This window comes from Ursus maritimus, unplaced genomic scaffold (assembly GCF_017311325.1).
Source record: "Ursus maritimus isolate PB19 unplaced genomic scaffold, ASM1731132v1 scaffold_3, whole genome shotgun sequence".
Taxonomy (NCBI): domain Eukaryota; kingdom Metazoa; phylum Chordata; class Mammalia; order Carnivora; family Ursidae; genus Ursus; species Ursus maritimus.
In genome coordinates, this window is record NW_024425563.1 from 61,311,942 (window position 1) to 61,337,285 (window position 25,344).

At 36.1% G+C, this 25,344-nt stretch overlaps 1 protein-coding gene across 1 annotated transcript in view; it reads left to right on the top strand.

Annotated features, from left to right (window-relative positions):
- THSD7A (thrombospondin type 1 domain containing 7A) overlaps positions 1–25,344 on the top strand; it is a 435,785-nt gene that overhangs the window by 152,855 nt on the left and 257,586 nt on the right. Inside the window, exon 2 of the mRNA XM_008686526.2 lies at positions 23,219–24,050. Within this exon, the coding sequence (XP_008684748.2) occupies positions 23,219–24,050 (832 nt within the window). The remainder of the gene's footprint in view (positions 1–23,218; positions 24,051–25,344) is intronic.

Consider the following 25,344-nt stretch of genomic DNA (forward strand, 5'->3'; position numbering starts at 1 on the left):
ATAAATCAGTGTCAATTAATGCTCTATGCTTCTCAAACTCTAATGCACACAAATTATCTAGGAGTCTTATTAAAAAAAAAAAAAGTAGATTCTAAATAAGTAGTTTTGGGGTCAAGCCTGAGATGCTACATCTCTAATAAGCTCCCAAGCGTCATTAATGTTGCTGGTTCCTGTATAACACTTTGTGTAGAAAGAATATACATTCTTACATAGGACTTCTGTGAAAATTTATATTTTAACTGAATTAAGGTATTATGCTCTTATTGGGGGGTATTTCTCTTCACCTAATATATTAGCAGTGATAAATTTTTCTACTTAGGCTTCTGGAATTTTTATTCACTTAAATGTATTCATTAAACAAGTTTTTTGTAGTAGCAGTTAATATGTGATATGCGTTATCCTAAACATTGGGGATAGGAAAATAAGACAGTACCCTTCAAGGTACTAATAATCTACAGGAAAAAAAGACAAATAATTGCAGCATACTAAGTGTTCTAGTAGAAATCCATTTGAGGGGAGATGAAATACAAGTGAGTGTGTGGCTAACTCATGGTATCAAGAGTAAGCAAAATACAAGGCAATCTTGGAGAGGGAGGTACAGGTCAAATCCTAGTAGAATTTATAAATCATACTAACAAGATTTGCTTTAGCCTAAGAGTAATGGGAAGGTATCAATTAGTTCTAAGCAAAGTGGTGACATGAACATATTTGTATGTTGGAAAGGTCCCTCCGGCTGCTCAGTGCAGAGAACAGATTTGAGGTGGGCAAAAACAGATGAGTGGCCTGCAGTTTTAGAATTCTAGGTGTGAATATAGATTGCTTTAGTGCCTTTTAGCAAATTAATAAGCTACTCTAATAAAACGAATACCTACCATAATCAGATGGGACCCACGTTACTCATGATAAAGCATTTTTGCAATCAGTGACAAGTGGGTCATAACTAGAAGAGCTGGAGATTAATAAAAGATGAGTTTTGTTTTTAATTTGCATGAGTTCAGAACCCAAAATATGACATGCATTTTCCCTTTGGAAATACTTCCAAAATGTGCAGTTTAAGTGCTGAGAAATATATATATTCATACTTTATAATTTTCCCTTTTTTAACCCACTCATTGTTTTAGGCATATAGCATTCTATTGGTTTGTGCTAAGAATCTTAAAATATAATGTAGTACATCTTATATGTGCTTATTTTCTTTTCAAGAGAAACAAAAATTACCATGTTTACCAGGAGCTACAGAAAAGTCAGAGATAAAGGATTTCCACCGCCAGTAACCCCTGCTTTATAATTCCCTATGTCATGAAAACTGTAAGCTATCAAAGAACATATGACTGGAATTTTTTATGGTACAAAATTCTGAAAACTGCTTATCTACAGATAAAAAATTCAGCCTTTGGCAGAATGAGTAAAAAACCCTCTAAAAGACTGAGATTTCCTTCCTGAGAGGGCAGTGAATCTCAAATTTTAGGGGCAGTGCTTGTCACTGGAGAAATCAGGATGCTTCAGGACAATAGCAATTATAAAAATGAAACACACCCTCAAAGAGACATCCTGACATTGAAGAAAATGCCACTGAAATAATGAGTCAACCATTAGCACCATCAGAGTGAAAGAAGGCCTATATGGGGAAAGTAATTTGAATTCCATCACTTCTTACAGTCATCTTAAACATATTAGCAAGTGTATTAGCAAGTGACGAAAAAAGGTCTAAAATAAAATCATGTGATAAACATGCATCCTTCTGATGACAACCTCAGGGAAAAAAGAAAATAAACCAGAAGGATAATAATATTAAAGTTTGTGGAGTTAAATCTTACCTTTAACAATCATAGGTAGTTTGATCTTAAAAAGAAAGAGCCATACTTTATATTTTGATTCTCTAATGTCCTCGAGCAGCTCGTTGAGTCTTGGATTAATTTTTAGGCACAAATTTCTTTAAACTACAAGTTCATTTTTCTCACCAGTTAGCCCTGCAATTGATGCATTTTTGATGTCGTACTCCCTGACTGCTGGTCCCTTCTTGATGCTGACAGCGTGGCCATGGCTATCTAGTACTTGACTTTCATTACTGTCACTTTTTGAGTATAATATAACCTTGACCTGCATAGTTAGGTACTCTATTTTCCAGTCTGTTGATAATTCATACAGGATGTCAAACTATTTTATTTTCAATTCAGAACCTTTTCCTTTGAAGATTTCTGGAAACAGCCATCTTCTGCTATCTCTTGTAGCTCACCAAGTATTTATTAAGGAGCAACACCAATTATATCTTAAATGTACTCTGGAAAGGACTTCCCTAATTAATTCTATTGGCATCTGTCTCTACAGTGGGAACTACAGGAGGAATATGACAAAGCTCCTGTCTCTGAGTGGTTGAAAATCTTATTCAAGAAATACGTTTACATACACAAAATATTTGATGAGCATTATAGAATGCAGTTTAACAATATGTCAGAACATGTAGGATAGATGCAAGAAATCCTCTTAAACCTGCATAACATGAAAAGAGAATGAGCACAACTAAAGTTATCGGAAGTTAGGATTTGCCTACAGTAAGTTATTACAACATTTAATAAGCTAGGAGTCTCCTACAGTTTCCAAGACCCTCCCCAACCTGTCTCCAAGCACTTTCTCCTTTTGATATCTGTGCTCCTTGTGCCTATTAATACATCCAGTCTGCATTTCCTGTTTTCATTTATGCCGTTCTCTGTTCCTGGGATTCTCTATACCCATACTTCTATCTGTCCAACCATAAGTTCCTTTCCATTTCCATTCGTAGCCATCCAACTCAAATTCCATTATTTCCATCAAGCTGTGAGTTCCCCACTAAGAATATAATGTCTTCCTTCTCTAAGCTCTCATTGTACCTATTTTCCCCTCTCTGACTAGAATTCACAAAGATCACTCTACTGTTTGTAATTATTACATGTCAGCTTGTGATATATGGCAAGGAGCTGTGATTTAAAGCATATTATTAAGGCTGCATTGCTCAAGTGTAAGTCTTCTCATTTCCACTCTTGAAAGTAATGCCAAAAGAATACTGTATGAAATTTACCACATAGCAGGTTTGACAATTGGGTCACACAGAATTTACCTCAGAACTTGTTGTGAATAATCAGTAGTTAATTATTGTTTTCTCTGTTATTTTTAAAGAGAAGATAACAGTGCTCATGCTTTGTTATTCTACATCAAAAACTTCCTGAATTTTCCAGTTACGATTTTTCAATAATATGGAAGAAAGTTCTACATACCTCTAATTTTGGGTGTTTTTCACCTTGAGAATTTGATGGGTAAATAAGGAGAGAAATAATTTTAACTGATTCCTGGATTGGCAGAGACATCTATGTTCTTAAAATTGTAAGCATTCATAATATTTATTGAATTGAATGGAATTCTTCCATTAACCAGATACTGATATGAATAGGGTCATAGTTATTAGATAATTAGATAGATTGGCACACTCATTTTAAGAATAGGTGATCTATACTGGAGCCAAAGTCAATACATCAGAAAGACTATCATTACAAATGGCATCTGCTAATATACTTTTGAGATCCTTATTTTACTTTTTTTGGATAAATACCCAGAAATTTAATTGCTGGATCATATGGTAATATTCTTTTTTTAACTTTTGGAGGAACCTCTATACTGTTTACCATAGCACCTGACCATCTTGCATTCCCACTAACAGTGTGTATAGGTTCCATTTTTTCCACATCCCCACCACATATATTGTCTTTTGGATTTTTTTTTTCCCCGACAGTAGCCTTCCTGACAGGTGTGAGGTAATATCTCATTGTGGTTTTGATTTGCATTTGCCTGATGAATAGTGACATTGAACATTTTTTCATAAATCTGCTGGCCATTTGTATGTCTTCTTTGGAGAATTGGCAGCAATATTCACAATAGCCAGGATTTGGAAATAACCTGAATATCCATCAACAGAAGAATGGATAAAGAAAATGTGTTATGAATATGGAAATATCTAAAATAATCAAACTCACAGACGCAGAGAGTTGAATGGTGGTTGCCAGGGGCTGGGGGAAGGGGAAGATAGGGAGCTATGAATCCATGGGTACAAAGTTTCAGTTAAGATGAATAAGTTCTAGAGATCTGTTGTACAACTTTGTACCTATAGTCAAAAATAATATACACTTAAAATTTGTTAAGAGATATATCTCACATTTAGTGGTCTTACCACAATAAAACACAATTTTTAAAAATAAAAATTAAATTCTGGTAGGGAACACAAGCGAGGTAATCGAAATGCAAGTTTTCTCTATTTCTCTGGTATGTCCTATTTAGCCTAGAGACCATCTGTGAACTGTGAGCCACTATGACCTTTGTAGTCTAGCAAATAATGAGCATTCAGTATAAAATGCTCAGAACATTTTTAGCACTGGAATTGCTTCAAAATTTACAAGAGTAATTTTGATTTAAATCATTCTTTCTTTCCACTGAAAGAGTACTAAATTGATGCGTATAGATGTGTAAAGCATTTGCTGTGTATTTGCTATTATTCCTTCATAGCGTTGTATACATATCATGTCAAAGATTCCAAATATATATTATGAACATTTATCTTCAAATGTAACCTAAAAATTACCAATTCTGGACCATGCAATGGAATTATAGCCTTCTGAGAGAAAAGGGTTTGGGGGGTGATATCTGAATGCATGGCATCTCAAAAACCCAAGTCAGTGCAGGTTGCTGATGAAGGAATCTGGAAGAGCTCAGAGGTGAGACACATCCATCTGGTTCCTCCAGTCACGCTCTGGATAGGACTCATTGAAGAAATAGGTATTTGGGCACAGGATTTTCAGTATGTGCCTTTGTCCTTATGGGGCTGAGTTGGCCACGCAGTTACCAAAGAATAGCCATAGCAAGTAAATCTACATGTAATCAAGAAAGCTTAAACCTTGGGGCGCCTGGGTGGCTCAGTCAGTTAAGGTTAAGCGTCTGCTTTCAGCTCAGGTCATGATCCCAGGACCCTGGGATTGAGCCCAGGGTCAGGCTTCCAGCTCAGTGGGGAGCCTGCTTCTCCCTCTCCCCCTGCATGTATTCTCGGTCTCTCTCTGCCTCTGCCTTTGTCTCCCTCTCTCCCAAATAAATGAATTAAATTAAAAAAAAAAAAAAAGAAAGAAAGAAAGAAAAAGCCTGAAGCTCGACAGAATGTGTGTGAGATGAGTTAACAATATTTAAAGAGCCTTAGAGTGAGACTCATGTTGAAATGGATATAAAGTTATTTGCCTTTTTTTAATCTCAGTAAGAATAAAAGATATGGTCAGATATTTCATTTATTATTTGTCCACTCATTTATTTTCTTTACTAGTTCCCAGATTATTCTACGATATTATTGTATGATCTAACAGTGCCACAGCAAAGCAACATGTGTAGTGATCAGACCAAAAGTATTCTTGGGAATAAGAAAAATACATATTATTTAGTACAGAGTTTTAAAATATTTGAAAAGCTGTCAGGAAAAGTTAGATTAGAATTCTAAAAGAGGAAGATGTTATAGGAATATAGGGGAAAAATTCAACTAAATCTGTCCATTACCAGAATGGGCAACTTCAATAAACAGTAAGCTCTTTTCACCAGAAATGTTCCATTTGAGGCTGAAGGAACATAAGGTGAAGAAAGATTGCATTAACACTGTTTCTGTGGATCCTTACAAACACAGGTGCCAGGATAAAGACAGTTTTTGTTTGTGATTTAGTAAATTATTTATGAAGCCTATGATCACTTTGATAACTTACGAACTGGAGTTTGAGAAATACAGTTAACATTGTGAGCTACTCATCTGAACCAGTGTCCTAAGGTAGAATGTGAGAGTACTGAGCTGTGAAGTCAGGATACCTGGTTTCTGCTGGTTTGGTTAGTAATTGTATAGCCTGCATTTAACTTCTAATGGCCTCAAGATATTGACTATGAAATGTTGCACTATTTATCACTATGGTGTCCTTCAGTTTTAAATTTTACGATTCCCATGAATGTGCAATTATCAGCTTTCCTGTTCCTCATCTAACCATCTGCCTTAGCTGATCTGCTATCAAACTCTTGGAACCAGTTACTTGGTGAGACCACGCGCATTGATGCCCTGAGTTAATTTCAATTGATAGATGTTTTTAAAATGCATCTTTACTGTGATTTTTAATCAAGCAAAAGAAATATTACATCAACATGTGTCTTCAAAGAGACTAATGGTGCATCTTGAAATAGAGATTGGCCTCATAAACTGGTATTAATGGAATATGATTTTTAAATTATGGCTATTTAATACTTGTGAAATTTGTCAACCATGGAAAATTAGTATCCAAGGAGAAATACCCAAACACAGAACAAAGGTGCATAGAAACAAAAATCAGAAAATTGATGTCCATTTCTGACTCCCTAATTTTTAATAAGACCTTAGTGTTTCAAACTAAAAGACAATGTTATTAAAGATGTACTATCCACAGTTTTTAAAAAATAATTGGCAAAATTGTATGCACCTTCAGCCCTGCTTTCTTGGTGACATTTCTTTAAAGATAAAACTAATTACCTGATTTTAATAATAGAGGACATGTCTTTTCAGCAGAGTTAGAAATGCTCACCATTGACCAAATCCAGTTATAGCTTTGTATTTTATAACCTAATTTAGGTCTTTCTTACATATATTTCCCAAAATAAATTACTATATGAAAAATGCAGATCAAATAATCTGTTTCTTAAGAAGGTTATGAATGTTTGTGTGTTATGTTTCATTATCAAAGCTGGGCAGATCCTACTGAAAAATTAAGATATTCCTTAATTCACCTTTTGAGAAATTGAAGCAATTTATATTCGTATCTTTGATTACCTGCTGATTATTTTTCCTAGCATCTTATAATTTTGAGTTTATGTTTAACTTAACAAAATTCAGCTGGCGTTCACCCATTATGGAAATAGCAATGTAAGATCTGATACACATTTCTAAGTCACTAATATTGTTAATGACTACCCCAAACCATATGCTCAAGATCCTTGGACACACAAAGTTTGGAAAGATTAACTTGGCTTCAGATGAAATATTCATTTTCAGATGAAGTATTTTGGTAGCGAAAACCATTTGTATTTAAAAAGAATTTTTACATATACTTTGCATTTCCATTTACATTCATATGCATACCAATTAGTGTGTTGGAAATTTAATGTTTGAGGTATTTGAATTTCTTCCTTTTCTAACTTTATATAATTACATCATTTAGTGGGTTAGGAACTATATGGAGATTATAAAAATATACAGCAAGACATATGGCTCTTGATTTAAGGTAACCAAGAAGGAAGGCTTATGGTCTTTTGTAAGGAAGTCATACTTCTCAGTTTCCTAAGTCTGTAACATTAGTCTTTTTAAGTAAGGAGGTTAAAAAAAAAAAAAAAAAAGTACGAAGATAAAAAGAAGAATTTGTTGTCCTTAAAAATTGTTTTAACAAAGCCACTCAAGTTGCTCCAGTACCAGGAGTGGCTTATTATATGCAAGGGAATACTAAAATGTAATATCTGAAAATGAGTTTTATAAAAGATAAAAAGTAACAGATATGTATATATCTGTTGACCAGAATATGGGTAAAAATGTTCTAAAGACTCAAAGAATGAAATGTATCTAGATGTGTGACGAAAACAGCACAGACATCAAAAGATTATTCTTCTTTTTTTTCCCCCATTTTGTGTCGATCATATCCACAATCTCATATTGTTGGCTAAAACTATGTTTCAGTTGTTGTGGTGTGCAGTTCACAATGTAACATCATCAGAAAACAGTTTGGAATATATTATTTCTAATGATAACTCCTGTTGGATATGTGAAGCACTAGACTAAGATGATTAGTCACAGACATCTCTGAGCTACTCTTCCTTTTTTCATCGTTTAATAAAACAAGTAAAAGTCATCACATCTATAATTGACCCTTCCATTTTGGCCTGAAGAGCTCAAATAAATTGCTTCTAAGTCTAAGGAATTTAAGAATTCCTCCAAGGCTTTGAACTTGGCGGTAACTTCATAGAACCTTAGCACCATGTTGTTATATCTAGAAAGGTTCTCTACATTTCAGAGGATTATAGATGTGAATATAAAAAAGTGTTGGCTAGAATTTGTTGTCATGTTATATGTCTTTTTTATTATGGTGAAATACACATAATGTAAAATTTGCTAGTTTACCACTTCCAAGTGAACAATTTTGTGGCACTAAGTACAGTCACGTTAGTGTGCAACCATCCCGTTATCCATCTCCAGAACTTTTTTGTCATCCCAAACTGAAACTGTCTACCCATCAAACAGTAATTCTCCCTTCCCAGCCCCCCTTAGCCCCTAGTAGCATGCTGCCTTTTGTTTCTATTAAACTGGCCATTCTAGGTACCCCATATAAGTGGATCATACAATATTTGTCCTTTCATGTCTGGCATATTTTACTTAGCCTAAGTTTTTTTTTTTTTTTTTTTAAGATTTTATTTATGAGAGAGAGAGAGCGCACGAGAAAGCAGAAGCAGGGAGAGGGGCAGAGGGAGAGGGAAATGCAGGCTCCCCACAGAGCAGGGAGTCCGATGATTTGGGACCCTGGGATCATGACGAGCTGAAGGCAGACATGTAACTGACTTAGCCACTCAGGCATCCCATTAGCGTAAGTTTTCAAGTCTCATCCATGTTGTAGTCTGTATCAGATTTCATTTGCTTTTAAGGCTGAGTAATAGTATATACGTACCACATTTTGTTTATCCATCTACCCATTGATGGATATTTGAGTTGTTTCTACCTATTGTAGTGCTTCTTTATTTGAATACATATCTATTTTGCTTGCCTGTTACATCACCTGGTGTGTCGTATGTCCATACTAAATATCTGTTGATTGAATAAATGAATGTGACAAAAATTCAGACATTTTCTACCTTGAGCAATTCGGTCCTGAAGGTATATTGTTCATGGAAAACTAAATGCCTTTTGGTTTGGCATTTTTAGGAGGAAAACAGAACAAAACCCTTTACGATTTGCTAGGCATGGGATGCCACTGTGTGCCATTTCAGATCCCCTTGGCTCTATCTCCACCCTTGGTCTCTCCTGTGACTTCCTGTTTTGCACACGTTTAACCAGATTCACGCAGGTGCAGACTTAGCCTTGGCCGAGCAGCCTACTTTCCCAGAGCTACTCTGACAGTGTCGTGCAAGGTGCCTACAGAAACCCTCTCCACAGTCATCCATGTGCAACTTGAAATTGTGTGAAAGTTAATGTTAATGATCGTGGGGCATTCATGACGGATGGGGAAGAAGGGCAAGTAGATAAGTCCTTTGCTTTCTCATTTGCTAGGTTGGCATAGAGTAGTTTACTACTGAGAGTTACTAAGACTATGACTTTTTGATAGATTGAGGTGAATTGTAGATGGTGAAGCATTTTCTGATAGGCTTTAGCATAATGTCCTTGGAGGAATTTCAGAAATGAGTGCCACATCAGACATTCAAAAGATGTGGGAGAGGTGGTTTCCTTCCACATCCCTCTCCTATTGACCCATATGGCCCCTGAAGAAAAGGAGCACAAGACTGGATGAATGTTGAAAGCTGACAGCAAGCTGCTACACACTTCACCAAGTGTGAGGCCTAGTTGCAGCTGTTACGATAGATGTGGCATCTAAACTAGGACAAATCAACACCATTTTTGGCATTAGTATGGAGATACTGATCTAGCAAAGGCGTTTTTTCCCCCTCAAATTCCGTTTGTGAAAGGAACTGAAAGCTGTTTGTTTTCACTTGAGAATGTATAGCACGTGCATTCACGCCCTCATTCCAAATTAACATTTCTGCCTTTTGTCCAAATATAGTTGTCGGGGACCTTGATGGTCTTGACATTCCTCAGAATCTCACACTGGTCCACTGCATCCGTGACCTGTATGTTGGATTGGGTGACTAGAAAGCAGCAAGTATTAGAGATTCCCTAATGAGAAAGACCAGGTGGCACCCTTAGTACACTGCCTGGAAATCCTAGATCACCCGGTTCGTTAGATCTATCTTCTACTTTACACATTACTCAAGGGGATGGTTTTGCTGATCTTTTTGCCATGATGTAACAAGAGCTCCCCTCAGTTTCCAATAATACTCTCCTCACTTCTTTCTAAGTCCTGCCTGGCAATCACCAGAAGCTGCCTTTTAACTGTCTTTGCAATGAACCTTTGGCTTTTACTAACACTTCCCTTATTGTCTTTCCAGCTCCTGCCCCACACCATCTGGGTCTACCATATTTTAGGTTTTTGCTGTGGCAATATACCTCTTCCAGGTTCCATAGTTTGTGTTAGGTAACTATTGCTACATAGCAAATTGCTTGAAAATGTAGCAGTTTATAACCAATAAACATTGATTGTCTCACAGTTGCCATGTGCCAGAAATTTGGAAGCAGCTTAGCTGGGTGGTTCTGACTCCATCTTTTTCATGAGCCAATGGTTAAGACATTGGCCAGGTCTGCAGTCATCTGACGGCTTGACTGGTGCTGATGGATCTGCTTCTAAGGAGCTTATGGGTTCAATTCACATGACTGTTGGCAGGACATCTGAGTTCCTTTATAAAAGGCTGCTCGAGTGTCCTCAGGCTATCATAGCTGCCTTCTCCCAGAATTAATCAAAAGAAGGCAAGTCAGAAGCCATAATATCTTTTTTGACCTAGACTTGAACATCACCTATCAGTATTTCTGCAATATGTTAGTGGTTCCACAAGTCAGCTCTGTGCAGTATTAGAACTATAGAAGGCATGAATACCAAGAAGCAGGGACCACTGGAGCTATCCCACAGCCTCTTTGCATTCTGAAAGCAGCATATATCATACTTGGGAATATCACCACAGTCTATTTAATGGTTGGAGGATAGCCAGTTTTGAATGTATCTTTACAGTAGAGACCTCTGTTCAGCAGNNCCAGGCTGCAGTATAATCTGCTAAGCTTAGCTTAGCATAATGGCCCAGAAGATCTGATGTTATTAGACCTATTTCTGATAGAATGACTATGTGGAATCTCTGGCTAGCCCTAATTGGAGAATTGCAGTGTAGAAACCCAAGGTTTGGGAGCAAGACCATGCTTTCTACAGAGAGCTACCTTCTGGGGGGAGGGGGGGAAGGTATATAACACACACACCCAACTCTGACTGAAGTTGTCTATCCTAAGCTGGCTATTATGAAAATCATCAGATAAAATGGTTGGGTGCACATAGTAAAAATCCCATATAGAACAGAAATGGAATATTTGGGATCCGGCCCATGTGGACCCAGAAGAGCGAGTAAATTATATAAACATACTGCCTCGGCTTCCCTTGCAGCTACCTCTTTTATATGGAGGTCTCTGTGGAATCACTCCTAAAATAAATTACTTGCATATAAGCTTTCATTTCCAGTTCTACTTCTGGGATAATCTAAGACAGGACAGCAGTCTTTTAAATTTGATTGGCTATATGAAGACTTCGCTTACTATTTATATCAGAGTTCTCTGATATGAAGTAAGATTTATAAATGATGGTATCCTGTATCTCCAAAAACTTTTATTGACGTAGCTCTCCTAGGCCATTCAGCTCAGACTGTTGAAGATGCACATTCCTCAAAGGTAGCTGACTTTGAGACAATTGTAACCAAAAATCTATTGCTGGATATGTTTAGAAAGTTTTGTGCATTTCACATTTTTGAGGGTATCGTTCTATAGCTCTCATTGCCATGCTTTGATATCAGTGATAAGGCAGAACCTATTTCTTTTTCTTTTTCTTTTTCCTTTTCTTTTCTTTTTTTTGGGGTCGGGTACAGAAACTACTTCACACGATGAGAGCATATACTCTGAGTAAATTTGATACTGCTATCTTAAATCCATTCTCTTTAAAGCAAGGTATGAAAGACTACATTAATGACTTGGCATATCTTCAAGGCTGTTGAGTTTACATATTTGTTATGATCAACAGTTTCCATCCCTATTTTGTAAACATTTTGTTGTCAATTTCATGTGTAATGGAATCTAATACAAATCTCAAGTTTGTTTTTTGTGATTTTGGGGAAGTAGGGGAGTGGAGTTAAATATTGTTTTGTAGAATGGCAGTTCAGCAGATCAAATCTTTTTAATTTTGATATATAGTAATGCTATGAGTGTAACATTTTGTTGTGTTGGAGTGGAAGCTCTAACAAATTTTATAAGCTTGGAAGAGAAATACTGACTTTTCAGTTTATCATCTTCAAGAATACTTTTCCCTAAGAATTAGTTTGGGTATCTCAATATTTGAACAAGACATCATTCAAAAGTTAGGGACTTTTCATTATGGCAACATGAATTCCCTATCTGGATTATTCACATATAGCTAATATAACTTTTCTTTTTGGGGTTAACTGTCCTATAAAAGAATAGAAATATTTGGGACATTTATGGCTTTATATTTTTCTCCAGTCTTAAGAAATTGAGCCTACTATATAGGACAACAATCTATTCACATCTAACACAATATGAAAATCAAAAGAGATCATATATGTGCAAGTACACTGTATACTGTACAAATAAACTATAGCAATAAAATAAAATATGACAATAAAATGAAATGTAGCAATAAAAATCCAGGGATGCATTGTTTAAGAAGTTCTCATTTCCACGTTTTGATGTGAGTACCTTAAAATAATAGTTCTGTGTATTCTTGGTAAATTACCTAACAGTGGAGAAAATAAAATGTTCAATAGTTTGCCTTTAAACATACTCAAAATAAATTCCTAATGGATTTAATATACATGTTTTAAATGAATCTATAAAGAGAATGAAACTTTTGTAAAATTTTATGAATAATATCATCTCTATACATGAAGATACTTCACAGCCTAAAAGCAATGGAGGAAACATAAGACTGTGTTAGTGAAAGCATGCATACTAGAAACATAGAAAACATCATAAACAAAAAAATACGAAAGAGAGAAATACTACGTTTTTAAAGGGCATAGAAAATGTTAGTATCCAGGACAGCATGGTGTTGGGACAAAAACAGACACATAGATCAATGAACAGAATAGAGTCTCCAGAAATGGACTCTCAACTCTATGGTCAACTAATCTTCGACAAATCAGGACAAAATATCCAATGGAAAAAGACAGTCTCTTCAATAAATTGTGCTGGGAAAATTGGACAGCTACTTACAAAAGGATGAAACTCGACCATTCTCTTACAACATACACAAAGATAAACTCTAAATGGATGAAACACCTCAATGTGAGATAGGAATCCATCAAAATCCTAGAGGCGAACATAGGCAGTAACCTCTTCAACATTAGCTACAGCAACTTCTTTCATGACTCATCTCCAAAGGCAAGGGAAACAAAAGCAAAAATGAGCTTTTGGGACTTCATCAAGATAAAAAAGCTTCTGGACAGCAAAGGAAACAGTCAATAAAACTAAGAGGCAGCCCATAGAATGGGAGAAGATATTTGCAAGTGACAGTACAGATAAAGGGCTGGTATCCAAGATCTATAACGAACTTCTCAAATTCAACACCCAAAAAACAAGTCAAAAAATGGGCAGAAGACATACAAATGGCTAACAGACACATGAAAAAATGTTTAACATCATTAGCCATCAGGGAAATTCAAATCAAAACCAAATTGAGATACCACCTTACACCAGTTAGAATGGCAAAAATTAACAAGGCAGGAAACAACAAATGTTGGTGACGATGTGAACAAAGGGAAACCCTTTTACACTGTTGGTGGGAATGCAAGCTGGTATAGCCACTTCAGAAAACAGTATGGAGGTTCCTCAAAAAGTTAAATAGAGCTACCCTATGACCCAGCAATTGCACTACTGGGTATTTACCCCAAGATACAGATATAATGAAAATAAGGGGCACATTCACCCCGAGGTTCATAGCAGCAATGTCCACAATAGCCAAACTGTGGAAGGAGCCAAAATACCCTTCAACAGATGAATGGGTAAAGAAGATGTGGTTTATATATACTATGGAATATTACTCAGCCATCAGGAAGGATGAATACCCACCATTTATATCAACATGGATAGAACTGAAGGGGATTATGCTAAGTGAAATAAGTCAAGCAGAGAAAGACAATTATCATATGGTTTCACTCATGTGGAATATTAAGGAATAGCATAGAGGACATTAGGGGAAGGAAGGGAAAACTGAATCAGAGTGGGAAACGAACCATGAGAGGCTGTGGACTCCAGGAAATAAACCAAGCAGTTCAGAGGGAAGAGTGGGTGGGTGGTGGGATGCAGTAGCCAGGTGATGGGTATTAAGACGGGCGCATGATGCAATTGAACACTACATCAAAAACGAATGATGTACTACTGTACGGTAACTAACATAATAATAAAAAGAAAATGTTAATATCATCAACGAAATGTATCAAGATAAAAAGAAAAGTCCATGATACCACTGCAAAATAAACTGAGCAAATCACAGAAGAGGAAAAAATTATGTTTAAGGTCATATGTAATAAGAATTCAATTAAAACAACAGTGGATTTCTATTTATCAGTGTAACAAAAACATACTAACAGTGCTAATAAGGATGTGGTGATGGGCTTTAGATTTCCACAAGTTTCTCTGAAAAATCAGGTGCTCAACATCTATTTAAAAACCTTAAAATTCTCGGTACCCTTTGTCCCAGGTATTCACTTTAATGAATTTCTTTAGCCTAAAGAAATCATCATTGATGCATGCAGACTTTAAAATATTAAGTCACGTAAAAATGAGAGTCTTTTTGTGTGAGAAAAAAGCATTTCACAACTTTATCACGAATACTCCCCATAATATTGATAACTTAGTCTGTGTTTCACATAGAGTTACAAGACAAAGTTAATGATGTGGTTTATACTATATTTTACAAATGAAGGAAACCGGGATCCAAAGAGACTAAGTAATTTTCTTGAGAGAGATCAAACATGATAGGGGCTGAATATAGATAACTATACTTGACAGCTGTAAAATCAGCTATCCTATTACTGATTCCTCATTCATTGTCTCATCAGATTTAAAGCTCTTGTTCTAATTTTGTACATTTAATTTTATATTCTTATATAATTTCTTATAAAAATTTAATTACTATTGAAGATGAAAGCTCAGCTGACTTCACAGGGATCTCTTCTTATCCACCAAACTGATTTGTCATTTGAGAGTTATATTTTAAATTAAAATTAAATGAAATTAAATTAAAACTCAAGTCAAAGAAGCTATGAGTTCTCCTTTTGTTTTTCTTCAGAAAGGAAATTTTCATCTACTTTAGGTCAGTAAATTGTTAAAAATTTAATTGTTTTTGTGCTCATAAATCTATACAAAGGGGTCTCCTAGACAGAATGCATATTTATAATTAAATCAAGTCGTATGATATTGGATGGCACAGTATGCCAGGGATTTGGATTACCAATCTATGAAACTATTTCAAGATATTTAAGTCCATGTGTTTACTTTTATCCACAGTAAAAATTCTTTGAAATGACCAAACGAGTACAAAATAAGCAAAATTGTGTTTCAGTGCTAAAAAAGGTGAAGGATATCATCAGTTCTTTAAAAGTTGCCTCTACTTCATGGAATTTATGAGGAATTATCTTTCCTATTAGTAGTAATTTCTAAGTTTTTCTGTACTGATTTGTTTGAGTAAAAACAAATAGAATTTTTAAAATTCTGTGAATTGAGAATTTTAAAATAGGTTATTACACAGCATTCATGACATTGAATCCAGTATGTTACTAAGCTGTGTGTGCATTTCTTGATCTTGGTAAACTAGGACATGCTGTTCCATAACCAAATCCGGGAGGGAAACTGCACTATCTCATTTGAAGGATGCAAACATATTTAGTCAAACAAGAAACTGGCTCATTTGAAAGTTTTATAGCAAACAAGGGCAGAAAGTAGTTTGCATAATTTTCTCATGCTCCTTTTATAGTGTTTATCTTTTATAAGGTTCTTTGGAACAGTTGCTCGGCCACCTGTCAATAATGTGTCCTTTTATAGACTCAACCTTTTATTGCTCTCATGCCCTTGACATATAATAGTTTTAGAAGTAGTATTGAATATGGTGGGCAAAATACTAATTTTAAATTTAAAGGGCCATCTTTGGTAGGCTAAAATAGAGAGTTTTGGATGACATGAAGAGAATAAACATATTATAAAATCCTGTTTAGGGGCACCTGGGTGGCTTAGTTGGCTAAGCAGGGGACTCTTGATTTTTGGCTCAGGCCATGATCTCAGGGTCCTGAGGTTGAGCCCCGCTTCTGCTCCATGCTTCTGCTCCATGCTCCGCCCTAGGATTTTATTTTACTTTACTTTTTTTAAACATTTATTTATTTTAGGGGCACCTGGTGGCTTAGTTAAGCATCTGCCTTCAGCTCAGGTCATGATCCCATGGTCCCAGGATTGAGACCTGCCTTGGGCTCCCTGCTCAGCCGGGAGCCTGCTTCTCCTTCTGTCTGCTGCTCCCCCTGCCTGTGCTCCCTCAGTCTCTATCTCTCTGTCCAATAAATAAATAAAATCTTTAAAGATCAAATCCTATTTAGCAGGAATAAAAATAAATTCATTGTTTTATCAACATTTTTGGAAAGTTAACAATTATATTTAAAGTAATATCCAATGAAAAACTAAGCCAAGTAGCATTCATTTAAATTTGTTTTTATGGAACAAAATTCTGTGTCAATTCCAAGTGAAAATATTTGTATTGTGAGTCTATCAATTACATAAATATTTTGGGTATGCAAACAGTTGCTTTAACTTCTTTTTAGTGGAATAAGATATCTAGTATTTCTCAATTTACATAAAATCTGTCAAGCTAAGTGTTCTACATATATTTATTGACCTACATCCTAGAAGTGTTTTGCATGATACTGAATGAACACAATCCTACAAATTGTGTGCAGGAATACATTTCCATTCATAAAGAGATATTATCCAAGATCTTAAGTAGAAAGCTGCCCATCCTTTGTTTCGTGCAATTTGATTCCAAGTTCCCTTTATATAACAAGGAGCAAGAACAATAAATGAAGTCAGAGAAATTCTGTTCTTGTTAAAAACCAAACATCTTTACACACACACACACATGCACACGTGCACACACACACACACACACACACCACCTTTCCAATACCACCACTTCCCATTCCTAGTAATATGAGACGTGGGGCTAAAATTTAACATTCAGGCAGAGACATAGGAGTTAAATATCACATTTTCATATTGTACTTGGAAGAAGACTTCATATTTTGCTTGATGGAGTTTGCAAACTGTACTTTCAAATTGCAGTTTGAAACATTTGTTTCTTTGAAACATGGTAGCTAATTGGGCTAACAGTTCTTAGCTGTCAAGAGCACTTTTAGATGTGGTCCCCTTTCTGTTCAATGTGTGATTATTTTAAGACTGCTTAGAGGACAGAAGTAGACAGCCCTTCATCAGGTGTACAAAAAAGATTTGCTTTTTTTTTTTTTTTTTCAAGAGGTCTGTTAATTGGACACACATGCAATACCCAAGGTGCAGTGAAAAGATAAGACAGCAGTTAAAGTCCACAAAGTGAATGAGTTTTTTTAGGTTCAATTGTGATTCTATTGCCACCTCTACTTTCACTGGTGCCTTCATGCGTTTTATTTTACCTTACCTAGTGAATATTTTTGTCGACCTCCATGAAATTTTCTTGGGATGTCTTATCTTCTGGTTCTCAATGTAAATATACTTGAAATAAAATAAACCCAACTGTGTTATCTGCGAACAGCTGGTAAATAGGAATCTATGATAATAATTTTGGAATGTAATGGAATTGTATTTGGACTCAAAATGTATGTTTTTACTAGTTATCTAAACTTTAGAAATGCACGCTCGTTGTCATTGTATACAAAATAGTATAGAAGTTTTCTTGAACTCAATTTCTTTCTACTGGCATTGACATCAGTCATGCAATGCTTTGAATATTAAGATCTGCGAACTAAATTCTCTCTTTTCTGAGGAAAAGAGTTGAAAAAATTCATTCAAAAGCCAGCAGTGGAAATTAAGACATGATCAAACCAAATGTTGCAGAAGACATTCAAATTACTGTACGTGAGGGGCCAGAAAGTCAGTCTAATATGATAGACAAACAATTATTCCATCAGTTAATTGAAATTGTGAGAAACATAATGTGAGAAATATACAGCATATTCTGAGAATGTGTAAAATGGGAACTCTCCCTAATTTGGTGTTGGTAAACCATGAGTTATTTTCAAAGTAACCATCATACACTTTTATTTTTGAATAAACTTAGATGTAAGCTTGGAGTTATAGCTAAAACTTGGTTTATAAGTGTTTAATATCTTTATCACTTCTTTTCTAGGGTAATTTTCAAACTTAATAGTTACCTAGTGTTAAGTTCTTCATAGTTTTGGGGGTTGGTTTTGGTATGTGTATTTTCCTTACTCAGCAATAACAGGCAGACTTGAAATTATTTCACACTTTGTATCTAAGATTTCAGTAATAAAATATTCATTTTCATCAATTAAAACAATAATAGTACCTAAATCTGTTAAATGTCCAATTAAATATTCTTAAGTGCCAAATTTATAACTGCTATGATTTTTTGTTGTTGTTTTTAATTTGAAGATAAAAGCCTAGCTTCATGTATCATTGATATTAGCCATTCTGACAGGTGTGACATGTTATCTCATTGTAGTTTTGATTTGCGTTTCCCTGATGCTGAGTGATGTTGAGCATCTTTTCATGTGTCTGTTGGCCATCTGGATGTCTTCTTTGGAGAAATGTCTGTGCATGTCTTCTGCCCATTTTTTAATAGGATTATTCATTTTTGGGGTGTTGAGTTTTAAAGTTATTTAATTTAGATACTAACGTTTTATCAGATATGTCATTTGCATAGATCTTCTCCCATTCCATAGGTTGCCTTTTACTTTTGGTGATTGTTTCCTTCACTGTGCAGAAGCTTTTTATCTTGATGAGGTCCCAATAGTTTCGTTTTGCTTTCCTTTCCTTTGCCTAAGGAGACATATCAAGTAAGAAGTTGCTATGGCCAGGGCACCTGGGTGGCTCAGTTGTTAAGCGTCTGCCTTCGGCTCGGGGCGTGATCCCGGGGTCCTGGGATTGAGCCCCGTATTGGGCTCCTCTGCTGGGAGCCTGCTTCTTCCTCCCACACTCCCCCTGCTTGTGTTCCCTCTCTCACTTGCTGTGTCTCTCTCTGTCAAATAAGTAAAATCTTAAAAAAAAAAAAAAAAAAAAAAAAAAGGTTGTTATGGCCAATGTCAAAGAGTTCTCCTCTAGGACTTTTATGGTTTCAAGTCTCACATTTAAGTCTTAATCCATTTTGAATTTATTTTTGTGTTTGGTGTAAGAAAGTGGTCTAGTTTCTTTCTTTTGCATGTTGCTGTCCAGTTTTCCCAACACCGTTTGTTGAAGAGGCTGTTTTTCCCCCCATTGGATATTCTTTCCTGCTTTGTCGAAGGTTAATTGACCATATAGTTGTGGGTTCGTTTCTGAGTTTTCTGTTCTGTTCCATTGATCTATGTGCCTGCTTTTGTGCCAGTACCATATTGTTTCTGTCACTACAGCTGTGGAATATAACTTGAAGTCTAGAATTGTGATGCCTCCAGCTTTGCTTTGCTTTTTCAAGGTTGCTTTGGCTATTCAGGTCTTTTGTGATTCCATACACATTTTAGGATGTTTGTCTAGCTCTGTGAAAAATGCTGGCAGTATTTTGATAAGGATTGCTTTAAATGTGCAGATTATTTTGAGTAGTAAAGACATTTTAACAATATTTGTTCTTCAAAGCCACAAGTGTGGAATGTCTTTCCATTTCTTTGTGTTGTCTTCAGTTTCTTTCGTCAGTGTCTTATACTTTTCAAAATACAGGTCTTTCACCTCTTTGGTTACATTGATTCCTAGGTATCTTATGTGTTTTGGTACAATTACAAATAGGATTGTTTCCTTAATTTCTCTTTCTGCTGCTTCATTATTGATGTATAGAAATGCAACAGATTTCTATACATTGATTTTGTATCCTGCAATTTTAATTCGTGTATCAGTTCTAGCAGTTTTTTGGTGGAGTCTTTTGGGTTTTCTATATAGAGTATTATGTCAACTGCAAATAGTGAAAGGTTTACTTCTTCCTTGCTGATTTGGATGCCTTTTATTTCTTTTTGTTGTCTGATTTCTGTGACTTCCAGAGCTATGGTAAATAAAAGTGGTGAGAGTGGACATCCTTGTCTTGTTCCTGACTGTAAAGGAAAAGCTTTCAGTTTTTCCCCATTGAGGATGACATTAGCTATGGGTATTTCCTGTATGGCCTTTATTATGTCATGGTATGTTCCCTGTATCCCTACTTCAAGGATGTGGAGAAAGGGGAACCCTTTTGCACTGTTGGTGGGGATGCAAACTGGTGTAGCCACTCTGGAAAACAGTATGGAGGTTCCTCAAAAACTTAAAAATAGAACTACCCTATGAACCAGCAATTGCACTACTAGGCATTAATGCAAAGAATATAAAAATACTAATATGAAGGGATACATGAACCTTGATATTTATAGCTGTGTTGTCTACAATAGCCAAATTATGAAAAGACCCCAAATGTCCATTCTCTGATGAATGGATAAAGATGTGGTGTGTATATATACAATGTAATATTATTTAGCCATAAAAGAGAATGAAATCTTGCCAATTTGCAACAACATGGATGGAGCTAGAAAATATTATGCTAAGTGAAATAAGTCAGAGAAAGACAAATACCATATGATTTCACTCGTATGTGAAATTAAAATAAATGAGCATAGGGAAAAGGAGAGAGAGAGAGGCAAACCAAGGAACAGATCCTTAACTATAGAGAACAAACTGATGCTTACCAGAGGGAAAGTGGGCGGGGGGATGGGTTAAATAAGTGATAGGGATTAAGGAGTGTACTTGATGGGATGATCACCAAGTGTTATATGTAAGTATTGAATCTCTAAATTGCACTCCTGAAACTAAGATTACACTGTATGTTAACTAACTGGAATTTAAACAAAAACTTTTTAAAAAGCCTAGTTTCTTAATAGTCCTAATCTGATTCATTAGTCTAATCTCATAATTAAGATCAAAGATTGGAAAACAATAAAATATCAAGTTCTCCTGAACTGCATCTGGGATTTAGACTCTGAGTTATTTCAAGATACTTATATTTTGAAATTTGGACTCAATGGCATTTAGCTTGCTACTAACTTGATGGTCCAACATATATATACGTTTATATTCTATGCTTAGAGTGGGAAATAAAGATTACTGTTTGTTTAAGCACAGTAGGGAGGAGGAAAAAATACCAAAGACGTGTGGAATTGATTCTAAAATTTTATACATATTGTATTCCCTTATTGAGAAGTGTCCTAGGTTCTGTGATTCCCAGACTGAATATTTAGAAAATCTCTACGACTATCAACACACTTATGAATATATATTTTCCTTTGACAAATTAAAACTAAGATTAAAATATCATCAGATATTGCGTGTTGACACATATAACAAACTCACTGACTTTCTTAGCTCATAAAGTTTTGACATCAGCACTCTGGGAAGACTATTCCCTAAATGTACTTTAAGCCCTTATAATTCTTTACATGTGAACTTCATAAAGTAATGATATGGATATGCCAAATATCCAAATCTTATTTTCTTGCAATAATGATTAGTTAATAAAGAGATTGACAGAAAATATTATCCTATTTACAACTCCATTATTCCGTTTGTAATAAAGTTGGCATCCTCAGATTGCAAACATGTTTCTAGTTAAAATTAAATGTTTACACATGATGAACAAACACATTCTTCGTATTTCACTCTTTCTAGATTAATCATTTTGCATAGGAGCATCTAAGTCTCAAGCTCTAAAATACAGGATAAATCATAAAATTAAAAGAACAAGAATCTGAAATCCAGGATGGTTTTGTTATTCATTCAAGATGTGAACTTGGCAAATCACTTCCCTTTCCTGTCACCTGTTCTCCTTATCAGTAGAATGAATCTATTTGTTTCATTTCCTGGTTTTTGCTTTTCAGCAGCAGAAGTCTCTTGCCAGACAATATCTTATGCATAATTTCAGCATGTGTATTAACAATAATAATGGAGCTTCTCGTATAGAATCAGGAATGATGGAGGAGAGCAGTGGAGTGGGGATGGGGAGCTTAGAGCCCAATCCTATATACTGGCCCTTACCTTCCAATACAACCTATTGAAGATGGTGCTACATCAAATAATTCCTCAAGTCCCTGGACTATATTTTGAAAATCATGTAATTATATATGATCATTGTTTCTTTCAAATCCCAAAACAATATAATTCTCAATTTCAGAAATTGAGATGTCTGTTAAAGCACTGAAAATCCTATTGTACCTTAAAAAAAAGAAATATGTGGAGATAAGTAGGTTTCAATTTATACTAAGAAGGAACCTAAGGTAAAAAGCTCACACATCATACTAAAGCCACTGACTTAAGTGTTCCATGAAACAGCTCTATAGTCTCAAATAGTTTCTATTTTAGGAAATTGATAAAACTCCAAAGAACCCTTCAACATTCAGAATATCACAGAAGTCCTTTAGTTAAATTTTAATTCTCTTGCCCATCTTTATACTTCACTGGGGAGATGAGAAAAAAATTAATTTAGGGGGTAAATTTAAAGGCAGAACGTGCTTACAAGATTTTTCCCTTCCTAACTTTGGTATTCACCAAGTGAACACTTCTGTCGGTACACACATATACACCCACTAGACTCTTGCAGTCATAGGAGGTAGAGCCTCATAGAAAATGAGGTAGGGAAGAACACATTCTACAGAATCCTTAATTGCTCGGGAGAAGAAAAGCCTGTGGGAGATGGAGTTCTTCACCAAGGGCCACTTGTGAGCTGGCTACTGACATGGATTCGATGGTTACGAGGGAGGGGTAATGTGTTTTCACTGTTACTAATTTCTGATGTCCTTTATGAGCAAGCGTTCTCTATCTAAAATTAAGAAAATGAAGAAAAGCAAACTTTTAATAATCCCAAAAGGACCCAAAGGGAATTTGTCCCAGCGGTTACCTTATATAGACTCTCTGACATACTTCTCCTTTTGCAAAAATACTGAGTGCAGATCATTACTTTCTGACACTCATGTGCAGAGACCTACTTTATAACACTTCAGGGAAGTTAATGTACTAGATCTTGAAATGTCTTTCTGTAAAGTGAGGTAACTTACAGTTTTCTTCTACTGGCACTGTTAACTCTTGTATCATTTTCAGGTCCCTGGGGCCGATGCATGGGAGATGACTGTGGGCCAGGAGGCATTCAGACCCGGGCTGTGTGGTGTGCTCATGTGGAAGGCTGGACAACGTTACATACAAACTGCAAGCAGGCCGAGAGACCCAGTCACCAGCAGAACTGTTTCAAAGTGTGTGACTGGCACAAAGAGTTGTATGATTGGAGGCTGGGACCTTGGAATCAGTGTCAGCCTGTGATTTCAAAAAGCCTGGAGAAACCCCTTGAGTGCATTAAGGGGGAGGAAGGCATTCAGGTGAGAGAGATAACGTGCATCCAGAAAGAGAAGGACATTCCTGCAGAGGATATCATTTGTGAGTACTTTGAGCCCAAACCTCTCCTGGAACAGGCCTGCCTCATTCCCTGCCAGCAAGATTGCATTGTGTCCGAGTTTTCTGCCTGGTCCGAATGCTCCAAGACTTGTGGCAGTGGGCTCCAGCACCGGACGCGGCACGTGGTAGCACCCCCCCAGTTTGGAGGTTCTGGCTGCCCAAACTTGACAGAGTTTCAGGTGTGCCAGTCCAGCCCCTGTGAAGATGAAGAGAGCATGTACAGCTTGCACGTGGGTCCCTGGAGCTCATGCTCGATGCCCCACTCAAGACAAGTAAGACAAGCAAGGAGACGTGGGAAGAATAAAGAACGGGAAAAGGACCGAGGAAAAGGCGTGAAGGATCCAGAAGCCCGGGAACTTATTAAGAAAAAGAGAAACAGAAACAGACAGAACCGGCAAGAGAACAAATATTGGGACATCCAGATTGGATATCAGACCAGAGAGGTTATGTGCACTAACAAGACGGGGAAAGCTGCCGATTTGAGGTAACATTTTATAACTATTAACTTGGGTGTGTCTATCAAGGCCATGGGCTAGAAAGCACTTAAGACCCTGCTGTACTAAGTCCGGAGATTCATATATGCACTACCTAGAATGAGCTGCCCCCAAGTGTAACATTTTCTACTTTAAGGCACTTAAGCTTTGTGGGTTTCCTGACATTATTTCTGTTCTGCTCATGTTTGGGCACTGTACTCCTAGAGTTCATTTAAATGTTTCTGTCGGAGATCTATAGCGTGAGCTATTCCCCATGAGACATTACAACTTCTTTAGGTCAGTTGTACTGTTTCCACCTACAGTGGTGGGGGGGAGCTTACTTAGAAGCTAGATTTTGGGGATTTTGAATTCAGATACATATTTTAGTGAGAATAAAGCACACTTGTAATCTCTCCAAGTTTATAGCATTTTCAGAATTACCCTATAAACAAAATCTAAACAACAACCCAAGGAGCTATACTTAAGAATAACTCTCTTTCACATTTTATAAAATGGAATAAATCTCCCCAGAGGAAAAAAAGGGGAACTAGAAGAAACTCAGGTAAGTAGACATTATTTAATCATGAGTAGCTTGGTTTAGAAAACATGTAATTAATTGGCTGCATGTTCTAGACAGAAATTATTTGTCAAATGATCTCTGGGTAAATAATAACTATATTATGAAAGACTTTCTCATGTATGATTTATTTGTTGTGAAAATATTCATTGAGGATTATTCATTGAGGATTATCTAAAGGATATGATGTTCTCTGGATATTCTAAATTTTGCTCTTGGATAAGCCAGACCATCTGGGAGTGTCTTATCTGGATCATTTGCATAATTGCTTTTTCTGAACTATTTATGTAGTTATGATTTGGACTGAACTGAGAGAAATTATGGTAACATCACTCAGAATTTTATATCATCTTTATTGTAGAAATGACATTGGAAGTGTCATCTACTCCATCACACAGTCTGTTCTCTTGATTAAAAACACGTAAGATAAATTTCCCTGAAGCCTCGACCCATGTGCTGCTGGTGAGCAGCTGGATTGTGTTCCTTACGGCCCTGGAAGTCTTCTAACAGATCACATGTTCCTGTTTGCTTTGGCTCCTGGGAGCATGAATAGGACTGTGTGGCAAGCGTGTTGCTTACTAACATACCCGCTGGCTTCATCTTTTTCTCACCATGATTTTCCTTCACTCATTCTTGCCTAGTGATTTTGCCATCTATGAATTTTGAAAGCTGGTTTAAAGCCTTTTTAGTGCAGGATATAGTTTAAAGAAATGAATAAACAAATAAAG